Here is a 13,491-nt window from a genome sequence, read left to right as displayed (position 1 = left end):
CCAGGTCCTGGTTCCTCTCAGGGAAACAGGGACGTCCAAATGGAGCTCATGGCAGCAAATGAGCAGCTACCTCGCCATCGGGAGGCATGTCTCAGGGCACTTCTGATGGCAACGGCTCTTCTCTGTCCCTCTGTCATTGACACAAATGCCTCCCAAGTGGTGTGGCAACAGATGAGCCTCCTGCCACTGTGCAGGATACGCCCACCATGCCAAAGTCCTCGTGGTCCCAGGCGACCAGAGGCTGCCTGCCAAAGTCATCCCAGGCAAAGTAGCAGAAGGGTCAGCAGCCTGTCTCTGGCACAGAGAGGTGAGGGGGGAGCACCACACTTTAGCACCCATAAATAATTTACCAACCTCATTCGTCACAAAGGGGTTCACAGGGGTGATCGCTTAGTTGTGTTAGGTGTGAAATTTCTTGATTTATTTTGTCAATAAATAACTTTTCTATAAACTTGTGGCTCTGACTGCATTAGTGTTTAATGTTGGTGATGTGCTGGTTTTGATTTGGTTTGACTGCATGCTCTTATTGGAGTTTGTGATCATGTGGGCCCCTCTGATCGGGCTCATTTGATAGCAAGAGAAGGTGAGGGCAGCCAAGATGGTTTTGTGGATTAAATTACAAATTACTAGTTAAATCTTTGCATTATTAGCGGATCTAGTGTCTCCCTGGCATCCGCAGCATCCTGCGCACCGGCTTGTACAGCTGGTTGGTGTGGCTCATCCTCCTCATCATCAGATTCATCCGCAGAATCCTCATCACAGGATGGTTCATTAGATCCTCCTCTGCCAGGGCTTCCCCTCTCTAGAGTGCCAGGTTGTGCGACACAGAGCATACCACAACCATAAGTGAGACTTGAGCAGGAGAATATTGAACAGTGCCAGCTGACTGGTCCAAATATTGAAATCTCATTTTGAGCAGACCAATGGTCTGCTCAATGATGACCCTGGTGGAAATGTAGCTCTTGTGCCTCTGCTCTGGATCAGTGTGTGGATTTTGGACTGGGGTCATTAGCCATCTTCAAGGTGTATCCTTTGTTACCTAGAAGCCAGAAATCCAAGGGTTGTGGTCCACAGAACATTCCTGGCACCTGGGAGTGTATCAGTATGTATGCATCATGACTACTGCCAGGATAGTGGGCACACGCTTCATTATACTTTGCCTGTGGTCACATACAAGCTACACATTGATGGAACAGTAGCCTTTTCTGTTAACAAACAACCTTGGCTGTCCTTAAGGTGCTTTAATTGCCACATGTCTGCAATCTATTACCTCTTGCACCTTCAGAGATCCTGCAATGTTATTAAAGCCTCTGTCTCTGTCTGTCTGACTGGTGTTGTCAACACTAAAAGAATTCTTGGGCACACCTGAACACAGGATCTCTCGAAGCCGTTATGCAATAATGGGCCACTGGCTGTGATATCCCATAAAGGTCTCCAGATGATGCCTGGAAAGATTCAAAAGTGAAGAAATTTGGGGTGACTGTCACCTTCAACGCCACAGGCATCAGGTGCCCACCAACACAATTTGGTACAATCTCCCCAACCAGCACGTCAGATTGATGTGACTGTTTCTCTGGAGAGAGAGTCTTCTCAGGCACAGGCGCTCTGGCATTTGGAGGAATGTTATCCTTTGCCAGTATACTCTGTTGGCAGGGTAGTGTTTTGTCTACCTCTGCCTGCCTGCTGATGTTGTCTCACCCCCACAGGCCATTGCTCAGCAGCAGGTTCCACAACGTTCTGGATCACAGGGTGCACCTGTCCTTGGCCAGCTTCCCTCCTCTTTCTCCTCCTCTCCTCCTCACTGGAAGAAGAGCCTCCTCCAGAATACAAAATGCCCACTGGGACACTGATCTCAGGGTTCAATCCTGGCGTGCAAGGATGTCACTTTACACCTATCTTTAGGTGCCCTTCCCTGACCAATATCTCCCAGTGAAGGTTCAAAATGATTATTAAACTAACTTGCAACACGAGCAGACTCTCCAACCTTCTCCAGCAGATTCTTCTGCTAACGTCAGCCATAGTCCCACTTGCAGCCTTTTTATCCGTATTTGTAACAGCTCCTCATACCTGATGTGATTCCCTCTGAATTTTTTTCCTGTGTACCCGCCAAAATATGGCATGGGCAATGTAAAATACAAGTCTATTGGCTTGTTAACAAGCTGAATTGGCCTTTAGTTAGTTTTTTTAAAAAATGGCGAGTGGGTTGCTAATTTTGGCACCCGCCCGACTTTTGTATTATCGGCGACAGGCATAATAACATGGGAATAGTGACCCGACATCATGATGTTGCATTTTCTGTTTGAGGAAGAAGGCAGCAGTTCCAATTTATCAACGTAAAATACAGTCTCAAGTCTTTTTTTATTCTTTCATGGGATGTGAACATTGTTGGCAAGGCCAGCATTTCTTGTTCATCTTTAATTGCTCTTTAGAAGGTGGTGACTAGCCTCCTTGAGCCTCCTTCTTAAACTGCTGCAATCCATGGGGTGTAGGTGCACCGACAGTGCTGCAAGGGAGGGAGTTCCAGGATTTTGACCAAGCGACAATGACAGGGTGGATGCCAAGATGATGTTTCCCCTTGTGGCAGAGACTAGAACTAGGGGACCTATTTTAAAAATAAGGGATCAGGGAGGATACAGAGATGAGGAGATTTTTTTTTCTCTCAGACGGTTATTAGTATGTGGAATTTTCTTCCCTGGAGGGTGGTAGATATTTTTAAGGCTGAGTTAGATAGTTTCTTCATTGACAAGGGAGTCAAAGGTTGCAGCTGTTGTGTTTTTATAATGATATAAAGGCACCAGTCGCTCATAAGAGATTGTGTAAACACGTTGTGGGTTCATTTATTTAAACTAGGCACATGAGAACATATATCCATGGATAGAAAGCTTGAAGGCATCAGCAACAAAGCTGTGTGCTGTGTGCTCTGCTTACAGGCCAAAGTGAAACTGAGACTGGATCACATGACACTTCCCTTCTAGTGATGACATGCTGCTATCCCTTAAAGGCATATTACAACACTAGGAAGCACACAGGAAAGTAGAGTTGAGGCCACAATCAGATCAGCCATAATCTTATCAAATGGTGGAGCAGGCTCGATAGGCTGAATGGCTTACTGCTGCTCCTAATTCATATCTTTGTATGTATAAATGTTAATATTGTTCCAAGTCAAGGTGGAGTATGGTGTGGAAGGGTACTGGAATTGCTGTACCAATGTTGCTGTTCCCCTTGTCCTTCTAGGTGGTAGAGCTTGTGGGTTTGGAATGTGCTGCTGAAGGAGACTTGGTGAGTTGCTGCATTGTGTCTCATATACAGTACACACTGTTGCCACTGGCATCAATGGTGGAGGGAGTGAATGTCTAAGGTGGTGGATAGGGTGCCGATCAAGAGGGCTTCTTTGTCCAGGATGGTGTTGAATTTCTTGGGTGTTGTGGGAGCTGCTCTAATCCAGGCAAGTGTAGAGTATTCCATCACACTCCTGACTTGTGCCTTGTATATGGTGGGAAGGGTTTGGGGAATCAGAAGTTTCTCACCTTAGAATTCCCAGCCTCTGACCTGCTCTTGAAGCCTCAGTATTTATATGGCTGGTCCAGTTTAATTTCTAGTCAATGATAACACCCAGGATGTTGATTGGTAGTGGAGGATTTAGTGATGGTAATGCCACTGAATGTCAAGATGAAATGATTAGATTCTCTCATGCTGGAGTTGGTCATTGCCTGGCACTTGTATGGCACGAACGTTACTTGCCATTTATCAGCCCAGGTCTGAATATTGTCCAGATCTTGTTTTATATGGGCATGGACTGCTTTAGTATCTGAAGAGTGGCGAATGGTGTTGAACATTGTTCAATCATCAGTGAACAACCCCACTTCTGACCTTATGATGGAGGGAAGGTCATTGATCAAGTAATGATGAAACGTGTGGCTAACTAGTCGTCCTTAAAGATCACTGTAGCCACCACCAAAAGTAGGTTGTTAAAAATATAATTCCCTGAATGTAGAGCAGGAAGGGGCAGCAGTGCTCCTCCTGGCTCCACCTGGGATCAGATAGGGCAGTGGGAGCTGTATTTCAGCACAGTTTAACATATAATATATTCAGATCCCTTTAATACAGTGTAGAGGTATGGGAAAGACAATTATAAGCTACCTACCTAGCAATTTTGCAATTCCCTCTTGAATTTGTTAATATAATCAGCCTTTGCCACCTCCCTGTGCTGCATGTCTCACATATCGTGACAATCTATGTGGAACAATACATTTCATTGTGCATTCACCTGCCTCAAGCCATTGTTCCACACAGCTTCAGAAATTTAGTCCTGATGCCTGTCTAACCTGAGTTCTGAGTTCGAGACCTTGCCCTGAGAACAGTTTGTGGTTATTGATTAGAATTCAGTTTATCTACACTCTTTAGCATCTCCCTCGAGTCCTTTTCTGTCCAGCGTTAGCATTCTGACCTTTACCCTTTTGAATACCTAGCTCAATTGAAATTTGACAGAACTATCCCTTAATGGTAATTGCAAGACAAATATACTGCAATTTATCAATATAAAAAGCAGAAGGGTGGTGCAACTTTCAATCGTCTGCACAGCAATCATTCCGTGTTTAAACGTTATCAGTTTAACAGGAGCGCGACAGACTTATCCACAGCCTCCTATTATTTATTGTGCTGTAAATGCTAAAATGTCATCTAGTATATTTCATAGTGCCTGCCTGCAGTATTTATTAAAAATAAAGTATATATTTTTTTCTTTTGCACTTAGCACTTACCCAAAGCAACTCTTGCAGCTGAAGCATCATAATTGATCCAGAATGACACCCAGGAAAGAATTGTAATCAGTATAGATGGCATGTACGTTTGAAGTATGAAGTAGCCAATATTTCTCTTTAACTTGAAGCTCAGTGACAGCCTTGGGTACGCACCTGGGAAAACAAATGAGGAAAGTGCCATTTAATATCAGAAATATGACCAGAGGCAGTCTGCACTCACTGGGGTAGTCTCAAGGGACGTAGCTGCAGGGAAAGTGTATGAAGTCCTCCTCTGGTATGTAAATAATAATCTTATCTTGTTATATGTAATAATCATTTAATTTTTCAATACAACTGTAATTCCTTATCAGGAGCTTGTCAGGATGGAAGAGCCTTCGTGATGAAAAATTACACATTTTTTTTTTGGCTCCTCCTTGTTTAAATTTGAAAGCCTTGAACTATTTCTTGCTGAGACTGGATGGTGGGGGAGCAGGGTGCACAGGAGGTGGGGGCAATTAAAAATGATAAAAACTGAGATTTGTGTTAGGGAAGGATATTATTGGTGGTGGAGCCAAGTAGAATTGATGGTTATAAGATATAAATCAGCAGTGGTCTAACTGAATGATGGATTAGGCTCGGGGGGCTGAATGGCCTACTCTTGCTCCTATATTCCTAAGTATACAGCCAGGAGCTCGGACAGAACTTGGGAAGTGGCCTTACATCCAACTAGACTGAGGAGTAATTTGAAGTTAGGAAGGGGCATGGGTAGTCTGAGAGGTTCGGGAAGAGAATTCCCAACTGCATGATGGCTAAAGGCTGATGATTGAACTGAGAGAGGTGGGTCATCCAGTAGATCAGCAGAAAAACTGCAGTTGGTGAAAACCCGGACTTAGAGCTAGATGAGGTTGTGGGGAAAGACCACAGACATATTGCAACTGAGGAAGAGGTTTTATATTGCATTAGTTGAGCAGTATTAATGTGGAGTAGGAGAAAGCAAACCCACTGCGCCTCACTTATAAAGAAAAAATTAGACATTCATAAAAATTACTTTGGCTGAGAAAAGATACAACAAAGGTTCTCTATAGTTAATGACTTTTGGGAAAATATGTTGTTTTTCAGTTCTGTGCTTGCCAGCGTCTGATTTTCCACCTATCAACGTGAATTGGTGTAAAAGTGATGTAACGGTCAGTACAGAAAAGCCAAGAGTGTAAAGTATTAGGGAAAAAGCTTCATGCTTAAATTGCCCATTGGCTCAAAGAATTTGAGGCAAATTGACCTGCCTTCAGTTTTCACAGTGTATGAAGCAGACATGGGCGAAGTCCAATCAATGGACACTGGATCCCTGCACAGATATTTTCATTATAATCAATAAACCAACTTAAAATAAATAGCTGCTGTTAACACAATTATAACATCAATGTTGTTGAGATATGGAATTGATTTTTTTCCCTTGAAATTAATTGAACTGGTGTTCATACTGTGCAAGAAGACTGAAACCAAGTTTTGTGGTGTGAGATGCCCAACATTGACCTATTGAGTCCACAGACTCCTGTGGGTTTAATTCACTCTGTTGAGTAGTTAGAGTGCATGGTGTTAGCTTCCTGCCTATGATATTCTATACAGTTAGTCCATTTATTTTAAAAGGGTTCAAGGCTGCGTTAAAATACTTGAGGCAGGAACCAGTGAGCTAAAAATAGGTCATAGATGGAATTAAACCCTCAGGAGTACTGCAGTGTTTGTCACGCCCATTCCAGGCCTGCACAGTGAATGGTGAAATTGGAGTTTATTTTTTTTTTATTAGCCTGTGCTACTTGTCCATCAGCCACTCAAACATAGCATGTCAGATTGGGAAAGAAAGAAACAATTAATGAAACTATTACAAAACAAAGCAAACCAACAAGTACAGGTCAGGCATTCCAGATTTCTGCCGTGATTTCCGTGGGTGGGTGAGGGTTGCTATGGTTCCTATGGTTGCTATGGTGAGAAGTTGCATCACTGTCATAAAGACATTGAACAAACTGCTCCTGAAACACTAAACTGAGGGCTTTTAAACACTGCAGTGCTGTTGCCAATGGCAGTCCTGATTGGGAGCTCTCAGATAAATAAGGCAGCTTTCATTCTATCTAAAGAGGTGGTTTGAGATGGTTTCCCTGGCCCTATCAAGACCCCATTTTCTCCTGATTGCTCATTCGTTTTGAGCTTCCATTGTCCAGCTGCCAGGTAAAGTTGTTTATTTGCAAGCAAACCCGTGTGCAGTTGTTTGTCTGTTGCTGCTATTGCTGTAGAACGTTCTCTGCAACATAAATAGGCAGATTCCACAGCACTGACAGCTCAGGTTATTAAAGAACCACTTTTACTTCAATAGAGAAGCAATATATGACGGGGAGGTTGCAGTGTGTTGGCGTACTAATGCACTGCATGGCAAAGAGGTATCGAGGAGTGTTGTTCCTACAAATCCTGATGTGGTGAGCTATCAGCTGCAGAATCACTGAATGGTTACAGCACAGAAGGAGGCCATTTGACCCATCATGTCTATGCTGTCTCTCCGAAGGAGCCATTCACCTAATACCATTCCCCTGCCTTCCTCACTCAGCCCTGCATTCTTCCTTTCGGATATTAATAACAATTCCCTCGATTGTCTCGATTGAACCTGCCTCCACCACACTCTCAGGCAGTGCATTCCAGATCTTTACCTCTCGCTGTGTGAAAATGATTTTCCTCATGTCATCATTGCTTCTTTTGCCAATTACCTTAAATCAGTGTCCTCTGGAGTTCTCGATCCTACCACCAATGGGAACAATTTCTCCCTTTCCACTCTGTCCAGACCCCTCATGATTTTGAATACCGTTATCAAATCTCCTCTCAACCTTCTCTTCTCCAAGGGAGAACAAGCCATGCTTCTCCAATTTATCCACATAACTGAAGTTCCTCATCGCTAGAACCATACTCATGAATCTTTTCCGCACTCTCTCTAACGCCTTCACATCCATCATAAAGTGTGGTGCCCATGACAGAACGCAATACTCAGATTGGGGCTGAACCAGTGTTTTATACAGATTTAACATTACTTCCTTGCTTTGGTTCGCTATACCCCTATTAACAAAGCCTAGGATACTGTATGCTTTATGAACCATTCTCTCAACCTGTCCTGCCACCTTCAATGATTTCAGTACATTTATGCATCAGCTCGAGCCATCTGAGGTACTTCTCTGCACAGAAGAAAGAAAAATCAGAAAGTGACCCATGCTTGGCTGCTTTCCTGAGAGCATCTCTTGGTCTCCTTAGTTAGGGTAGTATGGGCAGAACATTCAGCTTCAAAGAAAAAGAAAATGGAGGGAGGACGTGTGTAATGGGTCCATTGCCAGTCCCCACACACTGATCCAACAAATGTCAAAGTTCTGTTTATGGGAGTAAAATTTCATCACACGTGCTGTTGAGGCTAGGCCTCTTTAGCACAGGGCCAGAGAGCATTAAATGATCACTGGCTCCATCAAAGCCACCACAATATTGGGCAGCCCGGCTGGCTGTAAGATACTAGGTTGATTCGTAGTTCTGCTGCTTGTTTCCCTTGAGCAGGGAACCTCAAAAATACTCTCCACGGACTCTTAGTTTTCCTTCCTGCTTCCTTAATGCAGCTTCCTAACATGTGGCATGCTTATCATGATTAAAAAGAGAGTTGGCTGGATTTATTATCATTACCCATTTGCTGCGCAGAAATGGATGGAAAGTATATACAAGATTGGTGTAACTTCAGTGTCACTGCGCAGCACAGTTTCTTCTCAGTTATTATGCTTTCAATTTTTACCTTCTGGCTGCCCCTCAAAGGTAGCTCCATGGATGATCCATGTGTCTATCTCCCTGCATCTTCCATGGGTACTATCAATGCTGCTTATGGGCTCACCATCTAGGAGGTGTGATTTGATGAGAACAGGAATAGGTCCTTCTTACCAATGCCCACCTCCCCCTCAACTTCTTTCTTTCATCTCCAGAGATGACTCAGAATCGCATTCTGAGGAAAATCCGTGTGAAAACGTCTGTTCAGTCTTGGTTTCCATTTAGTTTTGTACTTCTTGGCCACTTCCCCTCTGATGAAACAGTTGGAGAAGGCAAGGACATTCTGGAAGAGTACAGCAATCTCCATATTTTATTCTTTCTTCATTTGTCACTTTCTGTGCATGTGCACCAGAAAAATGCGGAGTTGGCGGGGGTGGGGGTGATTGTGTAAAGTCTAATTTAATTTTATTTTGTGTAGACAAATTTTCCCTTTGTTAATTTTAGTGTTATAGTGACTTAGGTAGTGGATTATACATTCGGAACACAGGAACAGGAGCAGGCCATTTGGCCCGTCTGCCAATGCAGTTAGATCCAGGCTGATTATCTACCTCAATGCCACTTTCCTACGCTATCCCCATATCCCTTGTTGTCACTAGTCTCCAGTAATCTATTGATTTCTGTCTTAAAGATGCTCAATGATTGAGCCTCCACAGCCCTCTAGGGTAGAGAATTCCAAAGATTCACCACCCTCTGAGTGAAGAAATTCCTCCTCATCTCAGTCTTAAATGGCCTGCGCCTTATCCTGACATTATGTCCCCTGGCTTTAGACTCACCAGCCAGGGGGGGACATCTTAGTTACATCTACCCTGTCATGCCCTGTAACAATTTTGTAAGCTTCAATGAGATCACCCCTCATTCTTCAAAATTCTAGGGAATACAGGCCCAGTCTCCCTAGTCTGTCCTCTTAAGACAATCCCACCACCCCAGGGATTAATCTGGTGAACCTCTGTTGCACTCCCTCCATGGTAAGTATGCCCTTCCTCAGATAAGAAGACCAAGCTGTGCACAATACTCCAGAGGCAGAGGCAGGTGGGGGTGGTCGGGAAGCCAATTAAGGCCCGCCCAGCATGAAACACATGCTGCAGTGCTCAGCGATGCCTGTGTGGTGGGAGGGGGAGAGGAAGGCGAGAAGGGTGAGCGGGCAACTTCATGCATGCCCGCGAGTGCTGCCTCAGGGAGATGAAGAGTGCTGAAAAACAAAAAATAAAGAATTTTTAAATATTAAAGAACATGTCCCCTCATGTGTCTCTGTCACACGAGCAGGGACATGTTCTGAATGAAATGTAAAATTTTTTATTTTATTTTTATTTATTTGTGGATGAGGTTTCCTAAAAAGCGCAAAGGCCGCTTGGCCTTTTCACCTGCCCGCCAACTGTAAGGTTGGATGGGCAGCGAAAAATGTAAGTTAATTAATACTTTAATGGCCTTACTAAGCCTTCTAATTGTTGGCGGGCGTGCTGCTGATTCCCATGCATGCCCACCGACCAAACTATTGCGCGACTGCATGTCGATGTCGGGACGCTCGCCCAACGTCATCGCACGTCACTTCACGCTCGAGCGGGTCGGGCACACACCCGCCCACCAAAGTGAAAATCCTACCCCAGGTGAGGTCTCACCAAGGTTCTATATAGGTGCAGCAAGCCATCTTTACTCCTGTACTCAAATCCCCTTGCGATGAAGGCCAACATACCATTTACCTTCCTAATTGCTTGCTGCACCTGCATGCGAGATTTTAGTAACTCATGAACAAGGTCACCCAGGTCCGTTTGGACACCCACACTTCCCAAACTCTCACCATTTAAGGAATATTCTGCCTTTCTGTTTTTTTTTCTGCCAAAGTGAATAACTTCAGACTTATTCTCATTACATTCCATCTGCCATGTTCTAGCTCATTCACTTAGCCTGTCCAAGTCCTTTTGAACCCTTTGCAATCTCCTCACAACTTACATTTCCACCCAGTTTGGCGTCATCAGCAAATTTGAAAATATTACAAATGTCCCTACATCCAAATCATTTATATAGATTGTGACCAACTGTGGACCTAGCACTGATCCTTGTGGTAACCCACTAGTAACAGCCTGCCATTCTGAGAATGATTCATTTATTCCTACTCTCTGCTTTCTGTCTGCTAACCAATTCTCAATCCACACCAGAATATCCCCCAAATCCCATGCGCTTTAATTTTATTTACTAACCTCCTATGTGGGACCTTATCAAAAGCCTTCTCAAAATCCAAATACACCACATCCACTGGTTCTCCTTTATCTATGCTACAAGTAACATCCTCAAAAAACTCCAGCAAGTTTGTCACACATGATTTCCCTTTATAAATCCATGTTGACTCTGCCCAATTTTACCACTCTTTTCTAAATGTCCAATTATCAAATCCTTTATAATAGGTTCTAACGTTTTCCCTACTACTGATATCAGACTAACAGGTCTATAATTCTCAATTCTCCCTCTTCCTCCCTTCTTAAATAGCGGGGTTACATTTGCTACTTTTATTCTGATTTCTTTATTGAGAAGCCTATCAGTACTCCAAGGACCAGCACTGCAGTTGAACAAAGCAAGAGTAATCCCGGAAGTGATGGTTAGGTAATATCAAGCTTGAATTTCATCAGCTTGTAGACTGTAAGTGGGTAGACTATAAGTGGAAGGAAAGGCTGAAGGACCAACAGGACCCCTGGTTTCAAGGTACTGGAAAATAATGAGTTACAGTAGGGCAGAGGACCAAGAACTTCAAAACTATCCACTCAAAGTAAACTTCCAGGCTAATGCCACTGATGAACAGGATGTCTCTGCTCTATGCCAACTTTTAAAAAATTTGTTCATGGGGTGTGAGTGTCACTAGCAAGGCCAACATTAGTTGGCCACCCCTAATTGCCCTTGAGAAGGTGGTGATGAGACACCTTCTTGAACCCCTGCACTTCATGTGATGTGGATAGACCCACAGTGCTGTTAGGGAGGGAGTTCCAAGATTTTGAGCCAGCAAACAGGACATACTTGGGCAATTTTTCACGTTGTCAGGGAGATGCCAATATTGTACCTGTACTGGAACAGATTGACTAAGGGTACAGTTAGTTCTGGAGCACAAGTGTTCAGTACTGCAGCTAGGATGTTGTCCAGGTCCAAAGCCTTTGCAGTATCCAGTGGCTTCAGCCCTTTCTTGGTTACCACGTGGAGTGAATCAAATTGGCTGAAGACTGGTATCTGTGATGATGGGGACCTCAGGAGGATGCTGAGATTGATCATCTACTTGGCACTTCTGGCTGAAGGTGGTTGCAAAAGCTTCAGCCTTGTCTTTTGCACTGACTTGCATAATGATCTTGAATTCAACAGAACAAACTTGATCAAGCTCTTTCAAAATATCATGATGGACAAGCTAATCAAATTAAATGCCAGAAATACTGAATTCCTTTGGATCTGTCAGAACTATCTGTCAGAATCTGTCAGGATTATTTTCAGTTTACATGCACCTGCCTCTGAGCACTGGAAGATGAAACTCCTGTCCACTAACTTTGCAAGGTGGAGCTCTTGCCTTTGAGCCTTGGTGAAATTGTGGTATTCAGTTTAAATGGGAAATATTGCTCCTTGGTGGACCATTCTGGTCCATTAGTAAGTAATAACTGATAAGCTGAATAAAATAAATGGGACTGATCTGCCTTGGGTCTGATCAGAATCTCAAAATCACTGTTTTGCTTTTATCTCACAAAAGGCTGCGTTCACCCTTTTGATTTAATAACGTATATGACCTTGCAGCCTGAAAAATTGCTTCTATCTTTCTCTATTGATAATTTTCCCACTTGCAATGTGCTGCAATGACTGAGTGGAACTCTTGTCTTGCTGTCAAGTATAACCTATTCTAGAATTTATGCTAAGCAACCTCATTTACTTCAGCTAAAGCCTTCAAGCTCATGGGCAGGATTTTTAGGTTGGCGTGTGGGTGCGATAGGTGGGCCCGGGAGCGGCTGGAGAACGGACCGCTGACCGCAATCGGCCCCTGGTGGCGATTTCACATTGGCTGGCCAATTAACGGCCAGCCAGCGTGAAGCACGCGCTGAAATGCTCGGCGCTGCCGGGGTGAGGGCGGGAGGAGGGCGGGCGCTGATGTAAGCGCAGGCGCGGGCGAGCGCTGAAGATTTGAAAACAAATAAATAGAGTTTTTAAAATCCTGTAAAAAATATCCAAGAATCACAATTAGTCACCTGAACATATACCTTATAAAAATGCTGTCTGCAGATTTTAAAAAAAATTTAATTACAGAAACGTCATCCCGCCTGTGGATGAGGTTTCGTGAAAAATGCAAAGTCCGTCTGGCCAATTCGTCCGTACATCAACCATAAGGTTGAACGCACCGCGGAAAATCGGAGACAGTTGCAACTTTAATGACCTTAATAGGCCTCTTAATTGTCGGCAGGCATGCTTCTGACTTTCGCACACATGCCAATCGAAATATCGCGCAAGCACGGGATGGCGTCAGGACACTCGCCCGACGTCATCGCGCACGCGCGCGCCCACACGCCAACCTAAAAATTCTGCCCCGAGGTTTATATTTTTTGAGACTCTTTTATAAAGAAAACCAGATTGCTCAGAAGCTTCCAGCCTTTTTCATCACAGTACAATTTCTTTGACAGTACTTTCCAAACCCACAACCTCTACTGTCTGAAAGAATAAGGGCAGCATGCACATGAGAACACCACCAACTCATTGAAACCTAGGGCAGAATCTTCGGCTCGGCGAGCGGGGGTGGGGCCCACTCGCTGAGGCGTAAAATGACGCGGGGTGACATCGGGTGTGCGTCCCGACGTCACCCCGCGTCATTTAGATTTTCAGTTCGGCGGACACGCAGCCGGGTTGGCAGCACGCTCGCCGATCTGTTAAAGGCCTATTAAAGCCATTTAGAAACTAATTAAGGCAA

At 44.1% G+C, this 13,491-nt stretch overlaps 1 protein-coding gene across 2 annotated transcripts in view; it reads right to left on the bottom strand.

Moving 5' to 3' along the window:
• gabrb3 (gamma-aminobutyric acid type A receptor subunit beta3) overlaps window positions 1-13,491 on the bottom strand; it is a 504,935-nt gene that overhangs the window by 26,203 nt on the left and 465,241 nt on the right. For both annotated transcript variants that reach the window (XM_078545147.1, XM_078545148.1), the window contains one exon: window positions 4,761-4,913. In XM_078545147.1, the coding sequence (XP_078401273.1) occupies window positions 4,761-4,913 (153 nt within the window). The remainder of the gene's footprint in view (window positions 1-4,760; window positions 4,914-13,491) is intronic.

This window comes from Cetorhinus maximus, chromosome 7 (genome assembly GCF_964194155.1).
Source record: "Cetorhinus maximus chromosome 7, sCetMax3.hap1.1, whole genome shotgun sequence".
Taxonomy (NCBI): Eukaryota; Metazoa; Chordata; class Chondrichthyes; order Lamniformes; family Cetorhinidae; genus Cetorhinus; species Cetorhinus maximus.
This window is presented reverse-complemented; position numbering and strand designations above follow the sequence as displayed.